This window comes from Neophocaena asiaeorientalis, unplaced genomic scaffold, assembly GCF_003031525.2.
Source record: "Neophocaena asiaeorientalis asiaeorientalis breed wild unplaced genomic scaffold, Neophocaena_asiaeorientalis_V1.1 scaffold67, whole genome shotgun sequence".
Classification (NCBI taxonomy): domain Eukaryota; kingdom Metazoa; phylum Chordata; class Mammalia; order Artiodactyla; family Phocoenidae; genus Neophocaena; species Neophocaena asiaeorientalis.
Window position 1 is genome coordinate 9,311,143 of NW_020173731.1, and position 20,355 is coordinate 9,331,497.

Consider the following 20,355-nt stretch of genomic DNA (forward strand, 5'->3'; position numbering starts at 1 on the left):
AAATGAATCCAAGACAGATATAAGTACTAAAATTGTTTCAATTTTTTTGTAAATTGAAATTTATTGTCAAAGAAATATTTTTAAAAACCCCAAAAGGAGAAAGACACAATTTGTACCTTTAGTACACATTGGGATCTTGGGCTCCCAAGTACTGTTTGCACCACAGACAATTGTGTTGCTGCCATGAAGGTAAAAACCTTGGTTACATTCAAACGCAACTTGAGATTTGTAGTAAAATTTTTTTCTAAATCCTGATACCATCTTTCCATGTTCGACAACTGGATATTCACATTTGACCACTGAAAAGTGGAGAAATTCCAGAATTAATGGAAAGCTGCTTTCATAGAGGAACATAAATCTAGTGCAAAGTAATAATTTCCAGTGGGAAGAAAGAAGCAAAAGGTGAAAGGCAAGATGTTAATTGCAAAAAAAAAAAAAAAAAAAAGACTGTATTTGTTCATTTGAATTCCAGAAAAACAGATTTAGAGAAATCCAATAATGTTTTTCTACCAATAACAGACTATTATTATACTTTATTGGCTTTTCTACATTTTTTCCCAGTACTGACAAGTTTTGTGAAAGGTCTTACTATCAGATACAAATTCAGGGTAAGTTCAAAAGTGACTTTTGATACTCTTTAGCTCTAGGACTTTTTTTAAGGTCATGCTGACACTAATTACAGGACCTTGCTCTTTTAGAAAGATAGCATAGACTTTTTTGAGAAGGTAATACTTGAGCTAATATTTAAAAGTTGTAAAGAAGCAAGCCATGAAAATATATGAAAAAGAAAGTTCTCAGGCGGCAACAACACACAGGAACTTGGATGTTCAAGAAATACAAGGGTCAGTGGAGTTAGGGGAGTGTTTTCCAAACATTTTGGACTGCAACCCAGAGATCAAGAAACACATTTTAAGTTGTAAACCAGTATACAAGCACACAGGCCTGAGATAATGTTAAAAGTTAATACTTAGCCCTCACACCAGTGTACTCTGGTATTTCCCATTCTACTCTACATCTTCAGAAGTAAATTACATGACAGACCCTCTAGATTGACTTCAGGATCTACTAATGGGTTTTGCAGAATTTGGAAAAAACAAAAGAAAACAAAATACGCTGGGCTGGGCAGTGAGTTCAAGAGAACATCTTATGAGATTAAATCTGAGCAATAATTGAGGGCCAGATAATATATAGCTTTTTAAACCAGAAGGAGGGTTTCTCTTTTCCTGTGGATCTGAATTTCCATCAGATATCATTTTTGTTCAGTCAGGAGAACTTATCAATTCTTGTAGTTCACGTTGGCTAATGACAAATTCTCTTAGCTTTTGTTTATCTGAAACTGTTTTTGTTTACTTGACCTTCAGTTTTGAAAGATTTCTCCTTGACAGGGAATTCTAGGATAAGTGCTTTATTTTTCTTCCAGCACATTAGCAGAAATTATTGTCTTCTCATCTCCACAATTCCTTAAGAGAAGTCAGCTGTCATTCTTCCTTTGGGGTGAGGAAGAAAGAATGTAATATGTTCTTTTCCCCTCTCACTGGCTGCTTTTTCTTTTGTTTTTAGTTTAGTGGGGGTTTCATGGTAAATTTTCAAATTTATTTATCCTGCTAGGGTCACTGAATTTCCTGGACCTCTGGGGTTGCTGTTTTAGATCAAATTCAAATGATTGTCCAGATGAACTTATTTGCAAAGCAGAAATAGAGTCACAGATGTAGAGAACAAACTTGTGGTTACCAAGGGGGGAAGCAGTGGGTGGGATGAATTGGGAGACTGGAACTGACATATATGCACTACTATGTATAAAATAGGTCACCTGCTGTATAGCACACGGAACTCTACTCAGTGATCTGTGGAGACCTAAATGTGATGGAAATCTAAAAAAGAGTGGATATATGTATAACTGATTCACTTTGCTGTACAGCAGAAACTATCACAACATGGAAAAGCAAAAATACTCAACAACAACAAAAAAACCCCAAATAATTGTCTATACTGTTCTTTCTTTCTGAAACTCCAATTACATGTATGTTTACTGGTTGCTATTCTTCCACAGGTGTATAAGTTTCTCTCCTCTCTCTCATTTAATATTTCTTTTAAAATCATGTTGGGTTTGTATTGTCTTGACTTCAGGTTCACTGTTATTTTCTCTGTTGTGCTAAACTGCTGATAATTGCACTAACGATTTTCTTTAATTTAGGTTTGCTTGATAATATTTACATATAGTTAAACACTTTTAAGTGTACAGGTGTATGATGTTTAACACATACAAATAATTTTTGTATCACAATAAAAACATAGAATGTTTCCATAACCTCCCCAAATTTCCTCATGCTACTTTGCAATCAACCCTCCCCATACCTCTGTCTTCCTCACCCAGCCTACCACTGATCAATTTTCTATCCGTACAGTGTTGCTTTTCCAGAATGTCATACTGAGATCACTTCCTCTGAGTATGGCTTATTTCACTGAGTACAATGCATTCATTCCTGAGATTCATTTCTGTTTTTGCATGGATTAGAAGCATACTCCCTTTTTTTGTAGAGTATTATTATATTGTATGGACGTACCAAGGTTGTTCCTCCATTCACCAGTTCAAGGACATATGGGTTGCTTCCAGTATGGGATGATTACAACTAAGCATGCTATGAATATTCTCATGCAGGTTTCTATGTGTACATGTTTCCATTTTACTTGGATTGCAGAGTTGTACATTAAGTCTATGCTTAACTGTATAAGAAATTGCCAAATTGTGTTCCAAAATGGTCATACCACTTTGCATTCTTATCAGCAGTGTATCAGAGTTCCAAATACTTCATATCTGCCTCAAAACATGGTATTGCTCATTTTTCTTTTTAATTTCAGTCATTCTAATAGATGTTTAGTGATATCGTATTGTGTTGTTAAATTACATTTCTGTTATTACTAATGATATTGATCAACATTTCATGTGCTTTTTGGCATCCACATATCTTCTTTGGTGAAACAAGTCTATTCAAATATGTTGCCCCCTTTTTTGTAAATTGGGTTGTTTTCTTCTTATTGTGTTTTGAGAGTTCTTTATATATCATAGGTAGAAATCCATTCAGAATGTCCTTGGCAAATATTTTCTCCCAGTCTATGGCTCTTTCTTCTTTCTTAAAACAGTGTGTTTGTGAGCAGAAGTTCTTAGTTTTTAAGAAGTCTAGTTAATTTTTTTTTCTTTAAAGGATAATGCTTTTAAGGTTTTTGAAGAAATCTTTGCTAAGTCACAGATATTTTCTATGTCTTCTATTAAGTCTTATAGTTTAGGTTTTACATTTAAAGCTATGATCAAGCATCTTTTCCAATCACAATGGTATGAAACTACAAATCAACTACGAGAAGAAAACTGGAAAAAAACCAACACATGAAGACTAAACAGCATGCTATTAAACAATCATTGGGTCAATGAAAAAACAAAAGGAAATAAAAAATATCTTAATACTAATGAAAATGGAAACAGTGCATTCCAAATCTATGCAATGCAGGAAAAAACGTTCTAAGAGATAAGTTTATAGCAATACAGGCCTACCACAAGAACAAGAAAAATCTCAAGTAAACAACTAAATCTACACCTATAGAAAAAAAAAAGGAACAAAAAACTCCCCAAAAGTTTGTAGAAGGAAGAAAATAATAAAGAACAAAGTTAAAATAAATGAAATTGAGAGTAAAAACAATAGAAAAGAACAATGAAACTAAGAGTTGATTCTTTGAAAAGATTAAAAAAAGATTGACAAACCTATAGCCACACTCATCAGGAAAGAAAAGAAAGTATCAAAATAAATAAAATTGGAAATAATAGAGAAGTTACAACCAATATCACAGAAATACAAAGGATCATAAGAGAATACTATGAACAATTATACACCTAAAATTGGAAAACCTGGAAGAAATGGATAAATTCCTAGAAACATACAATCTCCTAATACTGAGTCAAGAAGAAATAGAAAATCTGAATAGACAAATTACCAGTAATGAAATTGAATCAGTAATCAAATAACTCCCAACAAACAAAATCCAGGACCACACGGGTCCACAGGTGAATTTTACCAAACATTTAAACAACAGTTAACTTTTGCTTCAAAAGACACTATATAGGAATGAATAAAATGAGCCATAGACTGGGAGAAAATAGAACTACCATATGACCTAGAAATTTTACCTCTGGGTATTGAATTAAAGAAAACAAAACACTAATTCAAAAAGATTTATGCAGCCCTTTTTTCATTACAGCATTTTTTACAATAGTTAAGATATGGAAGCAACCTAAGTGTCTACTGATAGAATAATGGATAAAGAAGATGTGGTATATATACAATGGAATATTACCCAGCCATAAAAAGAATGAAATTTTGCCATTTGAGACATCAATGGACCTAGAGGGTATTATGCAAAGTAAAATAAATCAGTCAGAGAAACACAAATACCATATGACTTCACTTATATGTGGGATCTACAAAACAAAACAAATGGACTAATAAAACAAGACAGAAACAGATTCATGGATACAGAGAAGAAACTGGTGATTGGCAGAGAAGAGGTGGCTGGGAGGATGGGCAAAATAAGTGAAGTGGATTAAAAGGCACAAACTTCTAGTTATAAAATAAATAAGTCATGAAGTTATGATATACAGAATAGAGAATATAGTTAATAATTCTGTAATAACTTTAAATGTGACAAATGGGAACTAGACATCATGGTGATCATCTTTTTATGTATGTAAATGCTGAATCACTATGTTGTACATCTGTCTGGTTTTGGCATCAGAGCAATGCTGTCCTCATGAAATGAGTTGAGAAGTATTCCCTCCTGTTGTGTTTAATTAAGGCTTGGTATAGAGCTGCTATTATTTATTCCTTAAATATTTGGTAGAATTCCCCATTGAGGACATGGGGTCTGCAGTACTCTTTGTGAGAACGATTAATTTGTCAAATTTATAGGCATAGAGTGGCTCATTTTATTCCCTCATTATCTTTCAAATGTCCGCAGGATATTTCATGATGTCCCCTTTCTCACTCTCTGTATTGGTAATTTGTATCTTCTTTTTTCCTGTCAGACTGTCTATAGGTTTATTTATTTTATCAATTTTCTCAAGAACCACGTGCTGATTTCTTTGATTATCTCTGTTTATTTTCTCTTTTCAGTTTCATGGATTGCTAAGTTTATTATTTCCTTGTGTTTTCTTGTTTTGGGTTTAATTTGCTCTTCTTTTTTAGTTTCTTATGGTAGAAACTTAGATGATTGAGTTGAGACTTTTCTGTTTTTCTAACATAAGTATCTCATACTATAAATATCCTTCTGAACAATACTTTTTCAGTATCCCACAACTTTTGATATATTGATATGCTGTTTTTTCATTTTTATTCAGTTCAAAACACTTTCTAATTTCCCTTGTGACTGCTTCTTTGACTCATGGGTTACTTAGAAGTGTCTTTCATAGTTTTCAAATATTTGGGGATTTTACATATACCTTGTTTTGATTTCTATGAATACATTCATTCCATTGTGATCAGGTAATATACTGGTAATAGTTTCAGTTTTTTGGAAATGTGTTAAAAATTATTGCCTAAAATATGATATTAGAGAATGTCCCATGTACACTTGAAAAGAAGAAATATTTTGCTATTATTCAGTGGATCCTTCTTGAAGAGTCACATCCCCTCCAGTGTCTCCCTGCTTCTGTAGTCATTAAACATTGTTAGTTAAATAAGTTTTGGCCATAGTTTAACAATCTTATTGGTAAGAGGGTTAGTCTTTTACCATTTCCTGCAGCCAGAACTCTCAGATGTCATATAATACAAGTAAAACTTTCTTATTTTTTAAGCCAGTGTGTGTTGAGTTTTCTGATGCTTACAAACAAGCAAACAAATAAACAGTCCTAACTCATGCATATACACAGTAGTTCATGATGTATAAATTGGAATGCCAAGGACATGTGGACTGACGTATGGGGAACTGTACAACTAGAACTATCTTTTAATTTGGTTTGACCAATATTAAACTAATTAGAAGTCAGTTTAGTAGGAGGAGCAAGTACATATGGCTGTTTTGTTTACTTGTAGGCAAAAGTATTTATGAAGTGTTTCCACAGTATTTACAAATGCAGGAGGAAGTAAATGGAAATATTACCTTTACACTGAGGAGAGTCACTACTCCATCTGTCACTATCAACACAAACAAGCACACTCTCTCCAACAAGTGAATATTCATCTGGTCCATCTGAAGGATTACAACTATAAGTTACTATTTCATTATATTCATATTCGTCCTTGTAATTGGTGATTCTTCCATTTGTTATGTTTCTAGGTGTTGCACACAAAATCCCTTAAAAAGGGGGAAAAAAGGACATGAAGTAAAGGTAAAAGATTAGGACAGCATTAGCAAAGTCCTATGAACTGCCTTCAAAGAATTCATTAACATATGATTAATATAAGATAGTTGTGAATCCAATACCCATTTAGAAGAAAGTCTCTATGTGAAAATGTATTTTCCCAAATTCAAACCATTAATGTAGAAATTAACTTTTAGAATAAAACTTGTTTTCTGAAATATCTATATAAGATATGAAATACATATTATTTATCTGCTAAGTTTTGTTCTCATCGTCATGAAAGAGGCTGACAATTTAATGCTAAAATATACTTGTGATTAAAAATATAACTCAGTGCTAGTTGAGAAATGCTTTATGATTTATAAATATCTCCATTCACAAACTGGTTGTTCACATTAATACTGAGTATTACTGTCAGTTTTCACTTTCATCCTTATGAGCTTACAGTGAAATTTTCCAGAGGCTTCAAATGGTGTGATTTTGCAACTGACTGAATCCAGATCTCTTCCTTTAAGTCAGATATTAAAGTAATTTTCAAAAGTGTAAAACAATGCCACTATTCTCACTATGTTTTGGAAACTTGATTTTTCATAAAAATATGTTGCATATATTAACATGTATTGAGGTTACTCTTCTTAAAAATGAATTACTAATTACTTTTAAAACGTTTCTGTTTTAATTCCAATATAATAAATATTAAGACATAACCCATATAAAGAGAAGCTCTTCAGTGTCTGTGTTAATTTAAAAGCATAAAGGGGTCCCCAGGCCAAAAAGTTTGAGAACTGCTGCTCTATGTTCTAAAGAGAGAATATACTTACTTTCACATAATGGGGGATTATCATCCCATATCACATTATTTCCAGAAATTTCACAATATAGAATTCTTGATCCAATCATGTAAAAACTAAATGAGAAAAGAAAAGTTATTATGTTCTTTAGCAATTACAAGATGTGCATAATAATGAAAAAAAATTATATGGTTGTTTTTCTGTACTATAGTAATTTGAGAGAGAAGTTTCTTAAAATATAATGGATGTGCTAAATCTGCAACACAATCAAATAAAGAGTTTCTGCATGTGGACATACATTGACATTGGCCTACAGCAAAATGTCTAAATTACTATCATGCCTGTCAGTGTAACCCCTTTGCTATCTCTGGCAAATGTATCACACATTCACTTCTACACTTTTGCTCACACCATTCTCCTCAGTAAGGACTGAGAAGAGAGATCAGGCCCTAGAGCTTGTGACTGCTTTTTTGACTCATGGGTTACTTAGAAGTGTCTTTCATAGTTTTCAAATATTTGGGGATTTTACATATACCTTGTTTTGATTTCTATGAATACATTCATTCCATTGTGATCAGGTAATATACTGGTAATAGTTTCAGTTTTTTGGAAATGTGTTAAAAATTATTGCCTAAAATATGATATTAGAGAATGTCCCATGTACACTTGAAAAGAAGAAATATTTTGCTATTATTCAGTGGATCCTTCTTAAAGAGTCACATCTCCTACAGTGTCTCCCTGCTTTTGCCTGGCTTCAAGTTCCAGCTCTAAGACTGACTTCTTATTTGAGCTTGGGCAATCCCCTTAAGCAAGTTTCTCTTGCTCAGTTTCCTCATCTATGAAAAGGGGGATAATAGGGGATAATCCCTCATGGGATTGTTTTGAGGACTGGATGAGCTAGCATCTGGCACAAGGTACTAGGTAAGTTGTAACTCTTATTAGTATTCTAGGTACTAGGTAAGTCGTAACTCTTATTAATATTCTTCAGATCAAAATACAGGCATATCTCAGCTTATTGCTTTTCACTTTACTGAGTTTTTAACAAATTGAAGGTGTATGACAACCTTGAATCGAGCAAGTCTATTTGTGTCATTTTTCCAACAGTGTTTGTTCACTTTGTATCTCTTGTCACATCTCGGTAAATATCACATATTTCAACTTTATTACTATTATTATATTTGTTACAGTCATCTGTGATCAATGATTTTTAATGTTACTACTATGACTCGCTGAAGGTTCAGATTATGGTTAACATTTTTTGGCAATATGGTATTTTAAAATTAACGTATGTACATTTTTTAGACATAATTCTATTGCACACTTAGTAGACTATGGTATAGTGTAAACATATTTTAAAAATTCATTTGACTTGCTTTATTGCAGTGGTCTGGAACTGAACCTGCAGTATGTCCAAGGTATGCCTATACCTTCCTAGGAGTAGCTCAGGAATACTCCTACTTGATGAAATTTTCTCTGATGATTTAAATTCACAATACACTCTCCTCCTTCTGAACTCTCATTGTAGTGATTGTGAGTGACTCTATCTATTTGATACTTCTTCTCATTTACTATTTTGCTTTGATGCCTCTCTTGTATTTCTCAAGAAGGATACAACTTCTTTAAGAAGAGTCTATGTCTTGAATTTTTGGTATCCCTCAAAGTACCTAGCAGGCTCTCTCTATATAAATATTCACTGAATGTTCCATTATTTTTAATTGATCAAGTTAAAAAATACTGTACCTGCTTCCAGCTGACTTTTCCCCCAAGGCTCACTCATTGATTCTAGATTATAATGTGTGTTTCTGGGATGATGGCAAGTTAAGAGGCACAGGAATCTGTCTCCCCACCTTGACAACAATTGCACTGGTACAGTCTGCCTGATGTTACTATTTTGGAATTCTGCATTCTGTTGATGATTTGCAATTTCCAGGTGAAGACTTGAACAGGTTAAATTGACTTATTATGGTCAACTTCTGTTCTTAGCACAGTGGCAACTACTCACCCCCATTCACAGCAATATGGCAAGGATCTGTGCATGTGTTCCCAGAGCAGCCTACAAGTAGCCTGTGGGAGCCTGGGTGGTCAAAAAGGAACCTGTCCTCCAAATATGAAGATCTATGTTCTTATCACTGATTGCTGCTTCTGATCACAGAATCAGTCAAAGAGGTGGCAAGCCATTGTTGTCACACCTACCCTCACTCTTGCAAGCCCCTTCCACCCTGGCTGAAGTAACTTTCAGGGGACTTAAATAACCAGTGTGCTTTGTTCCCCACTTCATTTTTGGCTTTTTCCCGTTTCAGAAGCTAGACATTAAACACTAGAACATTCAAAAGCAACCGCAAATTTAGGAGAAATCAGAAAGTGGTTGTGCATGCCCAGGGAAAGGCTCAGGAAAGACCTGAGATAATCTTCAGTTTATACATCAGGCTGATCTTCAACACAGAGACGCCATACAACAATAAAAAATAATGTAAAAGAGCAAGCTCTAGGGAAGCGGGGAAATCTAATTTCCAGGGTTACCAAATTATTAGATTCAAATGTTCAGTTCAGTAAAAAAAAAAAAAAAAGTCACAAGGCATACAAAGAAACAGGAGAGTATGGGCCATTCAAAGGAAGAAATAAATCAACAGAAATTGTCCTTGAAAGAGAACTGATGGCAGATCTACTAGACAAAGACTTTAAAATAACTGTCTCGTGAAGGTACTCTTAGTGGTAAATCGATGAATGCCCGTTCTGCTGCCTGATCTTTTTTCAGTGAGGGGGCTGAGGGAAAGGCATAGAGATGAAGATCTTTATGAAGACCCTGCAAGCAAGAACATCACTCTCAAGGTCAGGCCCAGTGTCATCACTGAAAACATCAAAGCTAAAATCCAAGACAAGGAGGACATCTTGCTTCCCCAACATCATTGAATTTTTGCAGGCAAATAGCTGGGGGATGACCATACTCTCTCAGACTACAATATCCAGAAAGAATCCACCTTGCACTTGGTACTTTGACTGTGGGGTGGCATCATTGAGCCTTCCCTCCACAAGCTTGCCCCAAAATACATTGCTACAAAATGATCTGCCACAAGAGTTATGCTCACCTGCATCTCCATGCTGCCAACTGCCACAAGAAGAAATGTGGCTACACCAACAACCTGTGCCTCCAGAAAAGGTCAAATAATGCCTCTCCACTGGCTTCTCCTTTGCCTGCAGGGAGGCTTCCTGCCTAAGCCCCATAGGCCTTGGGCCTCAATAAAATTTGAAAGAAAAAATGACTGCCTTAAAGATGTTTAAAGAACTAAAGGAAGAAATCTAGAAAGTCAAGAAAATATGTGTAAAACATGTAAATCTCAATTAGGAGAAAGAAAACCTAGAAAAAACCCTAAAGGAAATTCTGGAGTTGAAAAGTACAATAATGGAAATTAAAAATTCCCTGGAGGAAATAAAGGCACATTTGAGCAGAAAGAAGAAAGAATCAGAGAACTTGAATACAGGACAATGGAAATTATTGACTCTGAGGAACAAAAAGAAAAAAGAAGAAAAATGAACAGAGCCTATGGGATCTGTGGGACACCAACAGGCATACCAACATATACACTGTGGGACTCTCGGAAGGAGAAGATATAGAGAAAAGAGCAGAGAGAATATTTGAAAAAATAATGGCTGAAAACTACCAAATTTCATGAACTATGTGAAATAAATAAGCCAAAAGCTCAATGAACTCTAAGATGAACTCAAAGAGACCCACACTAAGACACATAATAATCAAACTTTCAAAAGACAAAGAGAGAATACTGAAAGCCACGAGAGAGAGAGAGAAAATCATCACATACAGGGGATCCTAAATAAGATTATGAGGTTTATCATTAGGAACTCAGAGTCCCCAAGACAGTGGGCAGATATACTCAAAGTGCTAAAATAAAAAAACACCCTATCAAACAAAATCCTCTATCCAGCAAAACTGTGCTTCAAAAGTGAGGGAGAAATTAGGACCTTTTCAGAAATAAAAGCCAAGAGAGTTTGGGACCACTAGACCTCAACTGCAAGAAATACTCAAAGGAGTCCTGCAAGGTGAAATAAAAGGACACTAGACAGTAACTCAACTCTGTGTGGAAAAATAAAGATCTCACTAAAAGTAAATGTGTGGACAATTATGAAAGCTAGCATCACTGTAAAGGTGGTTTGCAGCTACAGTTTTTGTAGTTAATTTGGTATAAGTTCAAATTGGAGCTTTATAACTATAGAATGTTAAATGTAATCCCATGGTAACCACAAACAAAATAGCTACAGAATGTAATGATACAAAAGGAAATGATACAGGAATTTATACATATCACTATAAAAATCAACTAAACACAAAAGAAAACAGTAATACAGGAAATGAGGGGGAAAAAAGCTCTAAGGCATAGAGAAAACAAATGGCACAATGACAGAAATAAGTACCTCCTGTCAGTAGTTATATTAATTGTAAATGGATTAAATTCTTAATCAAAAGACAGAATTGACATAATGCATAAAAACACATGATCCCACTATATGCTGTTTACAAGAGACTGACATGACATCCACAGACACAAGTGGGTTGAAAGTGAAAGGGTGGAAAAAGATACTCCATGCTAATAGTAACCAAAAGAGAGCAGGAATGACTATACTAATTCAGACAAAATAGACTTTAAACCAAAAGTGTACAAGAGACAAAGAAGGACATTATACATTAAAAAGGGTTAAGTACTGGAAAAAGATATAACAATTATAAACATTTATGCATCTAATGAGAGGCCACCTGAATATATGAAGAAAAAATGACAGAATTGAAGAGAAAAGCACACATTTCTACATAATAGGCATTTATACAATAATAGTTGGAGATTTCAATACCCCACTCATCATAATGGGTTGAACAACTAGATAGAAGATAAGTAAGGAAGTAGAGGATTTCAACAATACAATACCAACTAGATCTCACAGATATATACAGAGCATTCTACCTAACAACAGAATACAGTCTTCTCAAGTGCACATGGGACATTTTCCAGGTGAGACCATATGTTAGTCACAGATGAAAAACACAAATTAATATTCTTCATAACATAATGACATAATAAATAATACATAATTATTATGTATTAATATGCTAGATTAATTAATTTGGTCAGTCTAAAAATTAAGTATTAATTAATCAATAGATTTAAAAAGAGAGATATCCAAAATATATTCTTTGACCACAACAGGACAAACTTAAAAATCAAAATCAAAAGGGAAATTGGAAAATTCTCAAAATAGTGAAAATTAAAATTGAAAATTAAATTGCTTTTAAGCAACCAATGAGTCAAAGAAGAAATCAAAACGGCACTTAGAAAACATTTTGACATGAATGGAAATGAAAATTTAACATACCAAAACTTATGGAATTCAGCAAAAGCAGTGCTGAGGGGGAACTTTAAAGCCATAGATGCTTACAATAAAAAATGCAAAACATTACACACTCTGTAACCCAAGCCAGAGGCAGTAATTTGAAAGGAGCCTGGGTCAGACCCACTCGTTGATCTTGGAGAGCCTCCCAAAGAGGAAGGAGGCAACTGGTCTCCTCCTGGGAACACAGAGACTAGTGACAGTCATTTGGGAGGGCATTCTACCATGAGGACAGTGGTGCTTGCAAAACTGCCATTTTGGGAATGTCTCCCTAGCTTATTAGGGTTGGGGGCTTATCCACTCACCAGTTAGCTGGCATCAGCCCTAGGATGCACTGGGCTGAGGAGCCAGACACCCTGGGACCTAGTCTTGCCCACTAGCAGGTCGATACCAGCCCTAGGACACCCTTAGTCATGCAGATAGCTGCACCAAGATGCAGCCCCACCCATTAGTGGTCCATCAGTTTCTGCATGAGGCATGGCCTGGCAGCCAACCAGCCTTGGAGCCAGCACTGCCTATCAGTGTTCCCCAGTAGTTGACCCTGCCACAACAAAAGAGCCTATGCAACCCACATAAGGGACAACACTAGAGCATACAGGTATAGTAAACAGAGGGGAATATGTTGCTGGGCCATGTAAGACATTTCCTATATAAGACCACTTCTCCAATATTGAGAAACATAACTGAACTAGCTAGTATATAGAAATAAACACAGAGAATTAGGTAAATGGAAATCAAAAGAAAGCCAGGATACAAATACTTATATCAGACAAAATAATTTAAAACAAAGACTGCTACAAGAGGCAAAGAAGTACACTACATAAAGATCAAGGGATCAGTCCAAGAAGAAGATATAGCAATTTAAAATATATATGCACCCAATATACGACCACCTAAATATATAAGGAAAATTTAACGGATATAAAGGGAGAAATTGACAGCAACACAATAATAGTAGGGGACTTTAACACCCCACTTACATCAATGGACAGATCATACAGACAGGAAATCAATAAGGAAACACTGGCTTTAAATGATACATTAGATTGGATGGACATAATAGATATGTATGGAACATTACATCCAAAGCAGAAGAATGTATTATACATTTTTTTCAAAGGCACATGGAACTTTCTCCAAGATATATCACATTCTAGGCCACAAAACAAGCCTTGGTAAATTTAAGAAAATTGAAATCATATCAAGCATGTTTTCTGACCACAAAGACATGAGACTAGAAGTCAAGTATTAACAGTAACATGTGAAGGTTAAACGTTATGCTACTAAATAACCAATGGATCACTGATGTAATCAAAGAAGAATTAAAAAAAAAAAACACTGCAAATGAAAATGAAAACACAATGATCCAAAATCTATGGGATGCAGCAAAAGCAGTTCTAAGACGGTAGTTTATAACAATACAAACTTACCTCAGGAAACAAGAAAAATCTCTATTAAACAACCTAAACTTACACCTAAAGGAAGTAGGAAAAGAAGAACAAACAAAACCCAAAGCTAGTAGAAGGAAAGAAATCATAAAGATCAAGGCAGAAATAAATGAAATGGAGAGAAAAAAATTAGAAAAGATCAGTGAAATGAAGACCTGATACTTTGAAAGATAAACAAGTTATAACCAGACTCATCAAGAAAAAAAGAGGGCCTAAATCAATAAAATCAGAAATCAAAATGAAGAACATACAACCAACACCACAGAAACACAAAGGATGATAAAAGTTTACTATGAACAACTATAAGGCAATAAAATGAACAACCCAGAAGAAATGCACAAATTCCTAAAAATGCACAATCTCCTAAGACTGAACAAGGAAGAAATAGAAAATATTAACTGACCAATTACCAGTAATGAAATTAAATCACTAATACAAAAACTCTCAACAAACTAAAGTCACACAGGTGAGTTCTAGCAAACATTTAGAGAAGAGTTGATACTTATCTTTCTCAAAATACATTGTACAGCACAGGGAATATTGCCAATATTTTATGATAACTATAAATGGATTATAATCTATAAAAGTTTTGAATCACTATGTTGTACACCTGAAACTAATATAATATTGTAAATCAATTATACCTCATTAAAAATGTTAACACCTATCCTTCTCAAGCTATTTCAAAAAATATAAATGGAAGGAACACATTCAAATGCATTCTAAAAGGCCAGGATCACCCTGATACTAAAACTAGACAAAGACACCACAACAAAAGAAAATTATAGACCAATATCTTTGATGAACATAGCTGCAAAAATGCTTAATAAAATATTAGCAAACAAATTCAAAACTACTTTAAAAGGATCATACACCATGATCAAGTGGGATTTATCTCAGGGATGTATGGATGGTTCAATATCATCAGTCAGTGTGATATAACACATTAACACATTGAAGAATAAAAATCATAGATTATCTCACAGATGCAGAAAGCTTTTTAACAAATTTAACATCCATTTATGATTAAAAAAAAACCTCTCAACATAGTGCATATAGAGGGAACATACCTCAATATAATATAGGCCATATATGACAAGCCCACAAATAACATACTCAGTGGTAACAAGCAGAAAGCATTTCCTCTGAGATCAGGAACAGGACAAGGATGCCCACTCTCACCACTTTTATTCAACATGGTATTGGAAGCCCTAGCCACAGGCATCAAACAAGAAAAATACATGTTAGGAATCCAAATTGGAAAGGAGGAAGTAAAACTGTTACTGTCTGCTGATGATTTGCTACTATATACAGAAAATCCTAAAGATGCCACCAAAAACTATTAGAACTAAATAATCAATTAAGTAAAGTTGAAGGATAAAAAGTTAATGTACAGGGCTTCCCTGGTGGCACAGTGGTTGAGAATCTGCCTGCCGATGCAGGGGACACGGGTTTGAGCCCTGGTCTGGGAAGATCCCACATGCTGCAGAGCAACTGGGCCCATGAGCCACAACTACTGAGCCCGTGAGCCACAACTACTGAGCCTACGCATATGGAGCCTGTGCTCCGCAACAAGAGAGGCCATGATAGTGAGAGGCCCACGCACCATGATGAAGAGTGGCCCCCGTGGGCTTCCCTGGTGGCGCAGTGGTTGAGAGTCCGCCTGTTGATGCAGAAAAAAAGAAAAAGTTAATGTACAGAAATCTGTTGTGTTTCTATACACTAAAAACAAACTAGCAGTCAGATAAATTAATAAAACAATCCCATTTGTAACTGCATCAAAAGAATAAAGTACCTAGGAATAAACTTAACCAAGGAGGTAAAAGACCTCTACTTGGAAAACTGTAAGATGCAATGAAAGAAACTGAAGGTGACAGAAGAAAATGGAAAGATATACCATGCTCATGGATTGGAAGAGTTAATATTGTTAAAACAACCATATTCCACAAGACAATCTTCAGGTTCAATGCAATCCCTATCAAAATACCAATGGCATTTTTCACAGAACTAGAACAAATAATTCTAAAATTTGTATGGAAACACAACAGACCACATATAACCAAACAATCTTGAGGAACAACAAAGCTGGAGTTATCACATCCCCTTATTTCAAAGTGTACTACAAAGCTACGGTAACCAAAACAATGTGATACATAAACAGACACATGGATTAATGAAACAGAATAGATTGACCAGAAATATACCCATGCTTATATGGTCAATTAATCTATGGCAAAGGAGACAAGAATATGCAATGGGGAAGAGACAGTCTCTTGAATAAATGGTGTTGGGAAAAATGGATACATGCAAAAGAATCAAACTAGACTACTTTCTCAAACCACATACAAAAATAAAGTAAAAATGGATTAAAGATTTAAATGTAGGACCTGAAACCATAAAACTTCTAGAAGAAAGCATAGCTAGTATGCTCTTTGATATCAGTCTTAAAAATATTTTTTCAGATCTGTCCCCTCTGTAAGGGAAACAAAAACAAAAAATAAACAAATGGAACTACATCAAACTAAACACTGTTCACACAGCAAAGAAAACTATCAACAAAATGAAATGTGAGAAGATATTTGCAAATGATATATCTGATAGAATGTTAATACTCAAAATACACAAAGAACTCATACAACTCAAAATTTAAAAAAAATTAAAAATGGGCAGAGGACTTGAACAGACATTTTTCCAAGGAAGACATACAGGTGGCCACTAGACATGTAAAAAGATGCTTAACATCTAATCATCAAGGAAATGCAAGTCAAAAGCATGATGAGTAATCACCCCACACTTATCAGAATGACTGTGATCAAAAGACAACAAATAACAAGTGTTGGTGAGGAAATGGAGAAAAAGGAACATCATGTAAATTGGTATAGCCATTTTGGAAAACAGTGTGGAGGCTCCTCAAGAAGATAAAAATATAACTACGATATGATCCATCAATTCCACTTCTGAGTATTTTTATGAAGATAAGAAAATCATTAATTTGAAAAAGTATATGCACCCCTATGTTCATTGCAGCATTATTGAAAATAGCCAAGATATGGTAGCAAACTATCTGCCCTTAAATAGAATGACTGTGTTAAATATATACATAATTAATATATGAATTTCATGTATATATGAATATATATATATATTCATGTATATATTCATGATATATATTCGTATATTATATATATGAATTATATATAATATATATTCATGTATATATTCATATTCATGTATATGTATATATTCATATACATATATATGTATACATGTATATATGTATATATGAAGTTTTAAGTTGTCAAATTAGATGTATGTATGTACACACACAAAAAAAATGGAATAGAATTCAGCCATGAAAACAGGGAAATCATGCCATTAGCAACAATGTGGATGGGCCTAGAGAGTATTATGCTAAGTGAGATAAGTCAGACAGAGAAATACAAATATTACATGATTTCACCTATATGTGCAATTTAAACATAAAGCAAATGAAGAAACATAACAAAACAGAAACAGACTCCAGTTACAGAGAACAAAAAGGTGGTTGCCAGAGGGAGGAGAAGTGAAATAGGTGAAGGAGATTAAGAGGTACAAACCTCCAGTTACAAAAGAAATGTTACAAGGATGAAATGTACAGCGTGGAGAAAACAGTCAATAAATTGTAATAACTTTGTATGGTGAGGATGGTAACTAGACTTACCATGGTAATCATCTTGAAATGTATGGGAATATCAAATCCCTATGTGATGCCCTTGGAACTAATTTAATTTGTAGGTAAATTATTCTTCCATTAGAAGTTAGAAGAGAGCTCTAAAATAAACAACCTAATGTTACCACTTAAGGATCTAGAGAAAGAAGAACTAAACCCAAAACCAGCAGAAGGAAGTAAGTAGTAAAGATTAAAGCAGAAATAAAAAATAGAGAAGAGAAATTCATAGAGAACATCAATGAAACCAAAAGTTCGTTTTCAAAAAGAGCAAGAGCCGGGGAGGGGGTGTGGTGAATTGCAAGATTGGGATTGACATATATACACTACTATGTATAAAACAGATAACTAGTGAGGACCTACTGTATAGAACAGTGAACTCTACTCAATGCTCTATGGTGACCTAAATGGGAAGGAAATGCAAAGAAGAGGGGATATATGTATACGTATAGCTGATTCACTTTGCGTATAGCAGAAACTAACACAACATTGTGAAGCAACTATACTCCAATAAAAATTAATTTTAAATAAAAGGAGCAAGAAAATTAACAAACCCTTAGCTAGATGGACTAAGAAAAAAGAAAGATCCAAATTACTAAAATCAGAAATGAAAGTGGGGATATTATCACTTAGTTCTACAGGAAAAAGAATATTATGAGAGTTCTATGAATAATTTTATGCCAACAAATGGATAGCCTAGATATAATGGACAAATTCCTATAAATACAAAACCTACCAAGACTTAATTATTAAAAAAATAGAATATCTGAATTGACTGACTACTAAAGAGATTGAATCAGTAGTCAAAAATCTCCCAATAAAGGAGAGTCCTAGACCTGATGTTTTCACTTGTTAATTCTGCCAAACATTTAAAAGAGAAGTAATACCAATCCTTCTCAACCTTTTCCAAAAATTGAAGAGGAAGGAAGTCTTCTGAACTTATGCTATGAGACCAGTGTAACCGTGACACCAAAGCTAGATAAAAACATTACAAGAAAGGAAGCTACAGAACAATATCCTTTATAAACACTGAGCAAAAATCCTCAACATTATACTAGCAAACAATTCATCAGCATATAAAAAGGATTGAAAACCATGACCAAATGGAAATTATTCCTAGAATGCTAGGATGGCTCAACACATGAAAATCAATCAATGTAATATGCCACGTCAACAGAATGAAGGGAAAAAGCCACATGATCATCTCAATTGGAGAAGAAAAAGCATTTGACAAAATTCAACATCTTTCATGATAAAAAATACTCAACAAACAAGGAGCGGATGGAAACTGCCTCGAGATAATAAATGCCATACATGAAAAACACAATGCAAACATCATACTCAATGGAGAAAATATGAAAGATTTTCCTCTAAGATGAGAAAAGGCAAGGAGGCTCACTTTTACCATTTCAATTCAATATAGTACTGGAAGTTCTAGGCAGAGCAATTAAGCAAGAAAAATAAATAAAAGGCATCCAAATTGGAAAGAAAGAAGTAAACTTATCCCTGTTTGCAGATGATATGATTGTATATGTATAACACCCTAAATATTCCACCCATACACAAAAATATTAGAACTATTAAATGAATTCAGCAAAATATGATTAAAGTTAATATTAAGAAAACCTATTGCATTTCCACAGTGTATAATATTTACCCTATAAATTCATATTTTAAAATAAATGCCCAGTATCCCCAATATATACTTTTAAAGGAGCTCTGTAGAACAAAAGTTATTATTAAAGGCTCAGTACCTCTTTTTGAGATGCTTCACTCCCTTGCAGCAGTCTTAAAAATAAGTTTTTCTAACTAAGAGATCATGATCAACATTATCGTCCAGGTTAGGCAGATCAACTTGGATCTTGTAAAACTACAGGTTATCTCAAGATGAGTAACTTTGGTTGGCAATTCTACCTCCTATTTCCATAAGCCCTACTTAAACTCTGAGAACTGACAATTTTAAACAGGGTACTCTTTATTTTCAAGAATAAAGTTACCATGATTACTACATCTTAAATACATACAATAGGCGTATTATTACATATAGTAAGTTATACAGTTTTACTTTGCTTCAATTTAAACTTCTTTCTAATTACACATCTTTTAAGTCTTCATAAAAACAAGAGTTGCTTGGCTATAAGTACAACTTGTCACATAGAAAGCAAAATGAAATCAAATTTATAGGAATGCTTAAGAAGAGGAGCAAGACAAAAATGGAATTAGTAACATTTAACCTTATTTCCTCTAAGGAGCATCTTACTTACCCCTCATTACAAACATAGTGAGCTTGTGAACCAAACATAATACTTCCATTTACATAGTTAACTTGGCCATTTACAGGATCTCCTAGATTAGGACACAATTTTCCTAAAAGAAAATATTCAAATATGTTGGTTTATACCAATTTCAAAAATAGACTTAAATCAAATTCAAAATTCTACATTTCTTGTTAGAATTCACGGGAATCTTATTGTTCATTTGTTATTTTTTCCTTATTATATGGCCAAATATGATTCATATTTACCCAGGCAACCAACTGCCAAGAAAAAGATTCCTTGGGGATTTCTCAAAGCCTGCAAAAATGCATTGCAATCTAAAACCTATATTCACATGAGAAAACCATCATCGCACTAGTGGAATATGCATGCTAAAATGTGTGAAAATTTC

At 34.1% G+C, this 20,355-nt stretch overlaps 1 protein-coding gene and 1 pseudogene across 1 annotated transcript in view; one reads left to right on the forward strand and one right to left on the reverse strand.

The window, feature by feature from the left end:
• The window catches only part of LOC112403442 (membrane cofactor protein-like), a 120,654-nt gene that overhangs the window by 91,700 nt on the left and 8,599 nt on the right, over positions 1–20,355 (reverse strand). The window contains exons 3-6 of the mRNA XM_024750877.1: positions 19,953–20,055; positions 7,168–7,253; positions 6,145–6,339; positions 117–299 (exon numbers count right to left, since the gene is read on the reverse strand). Of these exons, the coding sequence (XP_024606645.1) occupies positions 117–299; positions 6,145–6,339; positions 7,168–7,253; positions 19,953–20,055 (567 nt within the window). The remainder of the gene's footprint in view (positions 1–116; positions 300–6,144; positions 6,340–7,167; positions 7,254–19,952; positions 20,056–20,355) is intronic.
• Positions 9,920–10,352, forward strand: LOC112403500 (ubiquitin-60S ribosomal protein L40 pseudogene; annotated as a pseudogene).